This window comes from Neophocaena asiaeorientalis, unplaced genomic scaffold (genome assembly GCF_003031525.2).
Source record: "Neophocaena asiaeorientalis asiaeorientalis breed wild unplaced genomic scaffold, Neophocaena_asiaeorientalis_V1.1 scaffold469, whole genome shotgun sequence".
In the NCBI taxonomy this organism is placed as follows: domain Eukaryota; kingdom Metazoa; phylum Chordata; class Mammalia; order Artiodactyla; family Phocoenidae; genus Neophocaena; species Neophocaena asiaeorientalis.
The window spans coordinates 563,844-570,772 of NW_020172691.1; the positions used below are offsets into that span (position 1 = coordinate 563,844).

At 63.4% G+C, this 6,929-nt stretch overlaps 1 protein-coding gene across 1 annotated transcript in view; it reads right to left on the reverse strand.

Annotated features, from left to right (window-relative positions):
- Window positions 1-408: 408 nt before the first annotated feature.
- The window catches only part of CACTIN (cactin, spliceosome C complex subunit), a 12,906-nt gene continuing 6,385 nt past the window's right edge, over window positions 409-6,929 (reverse strand). Inside the window, exons 5-10 of the mRNA XM_024739988.1 lie at window positions 6,086-6,271; window positions 5,885-5,999; window positions 2,535-2,727; window positions 1,901-2,023; window positions 1,530-1,810; window positions 409-1,029 (exon numbers count right to left, since the gene is read on the reverse strand). Coding sequence (XP_024595756.1) covers window positions 539-1,029; window positions 1,530-1,810; window positions 1,901-2,023; window positions 2,535-2,727; window positions 5,885-5,999; window positions 6,086-6,271 — 1,389 coding nt within the window. The 3' untranslated portion in view covers window positions 409-538. The remainder of the gene's footprint in view (window positions 1,030-1,529; window positions 1,811-1,900; window positions 2,024-2,534; window positions 2,728-5,884; window positions 6,000-6,085; window positions 6,272-6,929) is intronic.

Below are 6,929 nucleotides of genomic sequence, written 5' to 3' on the forward strand. Positions count from 1 at the left end.
CTGGGGGCTCCTGTGCTCGGTGGCTGTGGAAGGATGTTCCCAGACCTGATGGCGGGCGGTGACGCATCCTCCGTGCTCACCGGGCGGAGGCTGACCCCAGCCAGCACCAGGGGCGAGCTGGGGGACCACAGACGTCCCCGGATGGCCTCTCCGGGAACATGCACTCAAGGGCCTGGAGCCTGGGTCCTGCAGCCGCTGGCCATGTCCAGGGGCTGAGCAACGCCCTGCAAGCCCCCCAGAGCCCCGGTGATGCAGGGCCTGTTTCTTGGGTGGGGCTCAGCGTCAATCCAAGGACTGAGGTCTGGAGACGCTTGCTTGGTTCCCTGGGCTCTGAAAATCCCATCAGCAGCCCCTCCTGTGCGTCAATGCCCCAGGCCCGCCTGGTGGTGGGTCCCCTCAGCTCTCTGAGGCAGGCTCCGCAGCGACCCCTTTTCACAGCAGGAAGTGAGGCCCCGCAAGGAGGAGGCCCAGCCAGGGGAGGCTGCTGGCTTCCCACACCCCTGGTCAGTTCGCAGGGGTCCGGGAGGGGGCCCGCCGGTCACCGGCGGTAGCGGTAGCGCTTGAAGTGGAACCAGAGCTGGAAGATGCCGTTGGCGAACTGGCAGCGGAAGCCGTGGCGGTGCGAGTACTCCCACTCGCGGTTGACGATCTTGAAGGCGATGTCCTCGTAGGGCGGCCCGGCGTGGAAGCGGAGCGTGGCAAAATCCTTGTTGTCGGCGCAAGCCTCCAGGAAGTACTCGGGCGTGGAGCGCTTGTCGATGAGGTCGGGGTAGAAGATGTTGAACTTGTAGCCCTGCACGATCTTGGGCGGCGGGTTGTCGAAGTCGTAGTGCGTCTGGTTGTACTTGTTCCACTCGAAGCCCGTGTGCACGCGGTTGAAGAAGCGCGGCTTGCGCGGCCGGTACTTGTCCGCCCACAGATAGGCCTTGCCCGTCAGCGGCATCTCCACGCTGAACTGTGCCTCGTCCTGGCCCATGCCCTCCTTGGCGCGCCGGAAGAAGATGTCCTCCGCGCTCTCGGTGGCGTCGCCTGCGGGCGGGGCGCGTTAACCGGGACCCCGGCACCGCAGCCTCCCTTTCCCGCTCACATGCCCCGACCCGGGCCCGCCTGCCCGGTGCCCCCCGCCCTCCCGGGTGGGCACCAAACACCACGTGTCCCCTGCCGGGTTGGCCGAAGAGCCTGGTGGTCAGAAGCCTGCAGTGGGATCCCCGGACCGGGGCCTTTCCGAGGCCGTTTCTCCGCTGTTCCGGGACGATGGCTGCCCAGGAAGGCCAAGGCCCGGGCAAGCGGGCAGTGTAAGGAGCTCAGAGCAGAGCTGGGCACGGGAAGTAAAGACCACCACCCCTGCGTCCTTGGGACCAGCCAGCCGGTCACGCCCAGAACGAACAAACGAGCGAGCCAGCAGCTGAATGAACGGACACTCTCAAGAGAGTAGGCGGCGGAGCGCGGAGCAGCATCGAGAGCGGGTTCACCACCAACGCCCCCTTCACCAAGGGGAGGCTCCGCCCCCTGCTGGCCCCGCCCCGCACCTGTGACCTGGAGCTGCTGCCTGGACAGCTGCAGGCGCTGCAGGTCCTCGTCCGGCTCCAGCACGTGGGCGTCCAGCGGTAGCTCGTGGGCCGTGAGCAGCCGCGGGCTGTACTTGCCGGCGTCGTAGTCGTCCAGGCTCTGTTGGATCAGATCCTCCTCCATGAGCACCGCTTCCCCGTCCGCCTCGCCCTCCGCCGGTGCGGCGGCTTCCGCCTCCGGCTCAGTAGCGCCACCCTCCGAGGGCCCGGGCGGGGTGGGGGCCGGGTCCTCAGGCTCCAGGCTGCGAGAGAGGGCTGGACTGAGCGGGTCGGGCAGTGGGCGGGGCTTCTAGTCCCGCCGCCCGGCAGGGGACGTCCAGACCCAGGCCTACCTGTGGCCCGGAGACTGCGGCTCCTGCTTGAGGATGGGGAACAGGGGCTCGCTCTCCACACCCTGCTCCTGCTTCAGCTTGTACAGCTTCTGCCGCAGCACGTCCTGGTGCCGCTCGCGGAGCCTGGAACGCAGGCCGGGTGGTCACCCTGACACTCCAAGGGGGAACGCCCCCCCCAAGGACTTCTCATGACCCCCCCATTTTGCTGCAAGGACCCGGAGTTTGAGGGCAGCAAGTGGCCACGGCACAGGCGGACACCGGGAGGGGGCAGGTCCCTGTACTGGGGTGTTCACATGCAGGCGTGACCTAAGGGCCAAGCTGGGCTGGAAAAGGACGGGGGACAGGGGAGGAAGAGGATAAATTTGGAAGTGACTGCACTTAGCGGCAGACAGGAGCCGTGTTTACACGACAGCGCCAAGCACGAGGAGAATTCATACACAGAGGGTATGGGGCCTGTGGAAGGCGGGGGACAGCAGCCTTGAGGGCTTCCTGTGATGTCCAGTGACCCGGGGAAAACAAAGACCAGGTGCTAAGTAGAGGCCGGAAGGAAGGCGGGCAGGCTGCTGGGGGCTGGGCGGGGGCCTTCCAGCTGGGGCCCCAGCTTGTGGCTCCCAGGGAGGCCCCGCCAGCTCACCTGGCACGGGCCATGTGGGCACGCAGCTGCTGCAGCAGGCTCTCCCAGTAGCCCATGTCTAGGTTGGGGCCCCCGGCCCGTATCTTGCCCTCGATGCCCTGGAAGATGACCTGCAGCTGGCTGTACGTCTTCCCCTTGAAGACCGACTGCACGTCGGAACTGACCGAGGCGTTGACCCCCTCTCGCCGCTCACCTGCAGTGGGGTGAGGGCTGCTCGGCATGGGGCTGGGCCCAGGTCCTAACCCTCTAGACTGAGAGGCCCCTGAGGGTGAGGCCAATGCTGCCTGACCCCAGCTCTCCCTCACAATGGCTGGCTTCCTTGTTTGTGGCTCATCAGCACGCTGTGCCCTTCCGACCCCTGCCCTGCCCCAAGGCCCCTGTACATGCGGTGGGTGCTTCCCACCAGCAATAAGTTCTTCCCCATCGAGTCCACCTCCTAGATCCCAGCCATCCTCAGTCCTCAGCGAGAGCATCCCTTCTACTGGGAAGCCTTCGTCGACTACCAGACTGCTCCCTTGGCCTGGATGCCTGATTCCCGGCTTTCCAAGGGCAGGGAGCTCCGTACGCAGCTGCTGAGTGAACGTGGGGGCAGGCAACCGGCTCGTGTTCCCTGCTCCAAAGCCGGCTTCTCCAAGCCCAGCTGATCCGACAGGGTCAAGAACCCGAGTCCCCTCCAGCCAACCAACCTGGGACCCTGGAATCAGCACCTGGGATCCCAAGCAGCCCTGGCCTCAGCGGCAGACCCACAGGGCCGGCAGCCCGGCCTCGGTCTGTAGCAGGTGCAGACACATCACGGGACCAAAACCCAATTCGGCGACACCCTTCACACCCGGCCAAGCAGAGCTGCATCCTGCACAGACCTCAAACAGAAGCCAGGCCTCTGCTCGCTCAGACAGACGGAGCCACCGGTGCTAACTTACAACCCAAACAGACAGCCCCAGTGGGCACCGCTCCCACAGAAGCCCCGGGTGCTGGGCCACTGCTTAAAGGAAGCCAGGTCCTGGGTTTGGATGCCACCCAAGGGTCCACCAACAGGCCTGGCTGGAGAGTGCCGGCTGAGTGCCCTCTGGGACACCATTTCAGGAGAGGGGGTGGCACTGTTTGGGTGGGGGGAAGGCTTCTCCTCAGAGATGCTCCCTGGGAGGACCCACAGGGATTGTAAGGGGACCCACTTCCTACTGCACGCTCTATTGTACAGTTAGGATTTCCCAGCTGCAAAGAGAAGAAAAGAAGAGGGGGGAAAAAAAGGAAAGAAAACGGGAAAAGGGAAAGGAAAGGGAAGGGCCAACTTAATTTAAAATGAAGGCCGCCTCTGAGGGGCTCCAGGAGTGGTGGAGACAAGAAGTTCCCCCTCTTCTCTCAGAAATCAGGCCAAAAGAAGACAAACACAAACACTCTCTTTGAGGACACCTGGGACCTTGACCGTAACACGCGAGAAGGGAAAGGGGACAGAGGGATGACTGACGTGGCAGGCAGGGGGAGAGGGAAGGGAAGTGCCACAGGAGGGACCGTGGGCAAGGCATGTGGGGAGCCCTGGAAACGGGAGGGACCCAGCACAACGTCCCCCTGCCCCCCAGCCACCAGCCAAGGGGAGAGAAGACATTTCCTGACACGTGGGACGCCAACAATTTCCTGTCTCTCTCTACAAGTTACTGGAGGATGCGAGGGCACAAACCACAGGAAAGAGAGATGTGGGGTCCCAGAAAGGGGCTCCTCCTCTGGGGCGAGTGCAGGAAGCTGCAGGAGGGTGGCAGCAGACAACCCACTCGCGGTGGAAGAGGGAGTGGGGAGAAAGGGCCCAGGGACGGGGCAGGGGGCCTGATGGGAGCCTCCCAGGTGTCTGACCCCCTGGGGAAGGTGGGGTCGGTGGTGCAGAGTCCCCCACCCACGGTCCTTGCGCTGAGGCGCTGGCATGATAAGAACGGGCACTGTTTTGAATGCCTGACGACCATGTACTCACTCCTCTTCACGCAATCCTCCCGGAGGTGTTTTCTCAACCCCGTACGATGCAAGGAACAACCAAGCTCTGGGGAGGTCACCGATCGGCCCCAGGTGGCCAAGCTGCTGGGCGGCCTGGGTGTGCACCCAGAGCCACACCTGTAACTGTCATTCTGTCCAAGGGCCCCGCAGCACCCTCCCAACCAGCACCACTGCCACCAAAGCAGACGTTTCTGGACATGCATTTATTTTTTGTCATCGTCGTGGTTGTTTCTGGATATTTTTGGCCATGCCACGTGGCTTGTGGGATCTTAGTTCCCCGACCAGGGATTGAACCTGGGCCCTCGGCAGTGAAAACACAGAGTCCTAACCACTGGACTTCCAGGGAATTCCCCTGGACACCCATTTCTGATAGCAAAGAGTTCTTTCCTTTCTCTGGAAATTACTACAAGATGTGCCCCACTACGGGAGAAATAAAACTCCACTTAGAAAGATAAAGAATGCTCCTCCTTTTCCTAAGAGGAAGAAAACCTCCCCGACCACCCCAACTGAGCAAAGAACAGCACTTACACAGGCTCAGGGAAGGAGGGCATTCGTCCTCAGCCACCATGGGTGGGCACTGACATGGAGCTGAGAGCTTAGTGACACAGGCTCAAGGCCCCCAGGAGCTAGATGTCATTAAAGCCGGTGGCTTCAGGGGGGCGGGAGGGGTGGGACTGCAGTGGTTGTCAACGAGCTTTTAGAACAGTGCCTCTCAACTGGAGTTGAATCTGCCTCCCGCCAGGGGACAATGGGCCATGTCAGGGGACATCTGTGGTTGTCACGACCAGGGGCTCCTGTCACTGAGTGGGTGGGGCAGGGAGGCTGCTCCACACCCCACAGGGCCCAGGACGGCCCCACAGAGAACGGTCTGGGCCCAAATGTCAGCAGTGTTGGGGGGAGAGACCCTGCTTTAGAGCTTGTCTCCCTTGCAATTATGTGCAGGCAATCATTCTGAGGAAAAGAAAAGTTGATTAAAGAAGCACGCCACGCCGCACGGGTTCCCGCCAAGTGCAGTCAGGTCCTGTTCTCAAACGGACAAAGCCTCTGGCGAAAACTTGAAACCCAAACAGAAAACCCACAGACGCCACTCCTGGGGAAGCCCAGCGCTAAGCAGCTGTTTAAAGGAAGCCACTGGCGCTGCTTGGGTGAGCCCGCACGCCAGCGGGAGAGCGCCTCGCTCAGGACCCGCTGCCCCCGCTGCCTAGTGCTGCCCCCTGGTGGCTCGCAGACAGGCCCTGGCAGGGAGACCCCAGAGAGGAAGCCGAGGCCTCTTCTGTGGAGCCACCCGGCCCAAGGGGCTCCCACCAGACCCAGAGGTGCCTCCCCGAGGGCACAGCCCGGTGTGTCTCCGGTGGCCCGGCCCGCATTACCTGGCCCCTTGCCCGAGGCCTCCAGCTTGCGGAGCTTGGCGATCTCATCCTCCGTGATGATGGTCATGTCCCGCCAGAAGTCCGCGTTCTTGCCCTGCTCGAGCTCCATGTACACCTGAAGGCGGAGGTGCAGACGGTGGGTGAAGGCATGCCCGGGGCTGGGGTGGCAGCAGCAGTGCCAGGCGCACAGCAGGGCCGTACCTGGATGTCCTCCAGCAGGTCTTCCATGTCGGCCACCGTTAGGCCGTTGAGGAAGGTGTAGGGCTCGTGCATCTCCACAGCCAGGTCGTCGTCCTCAGCGCTGATGTACTTGGCCAGGAGGTCGATGGGCTTGGCCCGCCCGTCCCGGATGCGGATCTTGGAGCTGCCGGGGAGCGGGGGGCAGTGTCAAAGCCAGGGCTGTGTCCACCCTCCTAAAGACCTCGCCCTCGGGGGTTGACCGGAGCCAGGGAAGGAGCCCGGCCTGCTGTGGGTGGTGGTCAGGGAAGGCTTCCTGGAAGAGGAGGCGTCAGGCAGAGGAGCAAGACAAGTCAGCTGGAAGGCACAGGCCCTGAAAGGGGCAGAGACGGGAGCAAGGGGGTCTGAAGGGCAGCGGGTGGGCGGGGACACAGGGTCAGAGAGGCCCACCTGGGGTGAAAGATCTGGAGCCTCAGTGCTGTGTGTGGGAAAACGTATCAGAGGCTGACCCTGGTCCAACCCCAGGGAGCCCTGGAACCAGGCAGGTCTGAGCCCCTGGGGGCTGGCGCGGCTGGTGAGCAGCAAGGTGAGAAGGGGGCCGGGCCTGGAGCTCACACACCCCGTGCGAGCTCGGGCAACTCTCGACACCCCAGGAGCCTCACTTTTCTTGACTCTAGACGAGGCTGCTGAGTGAACCACCCCGTGGTCTGGGGATGGCGGGGCACCCGGCACCCTCTACTCAGCAGCACATTCGTGGAACCCCTTGGCACCCGGCCCCTGGGGAGACAGGCGCGATGAAGGAAGCGACGGAAAGCAGCGCCCGAAAGAGGGTCGGGAGGGACCCCGAGGAGGAGGAGGTGGTGGAAAG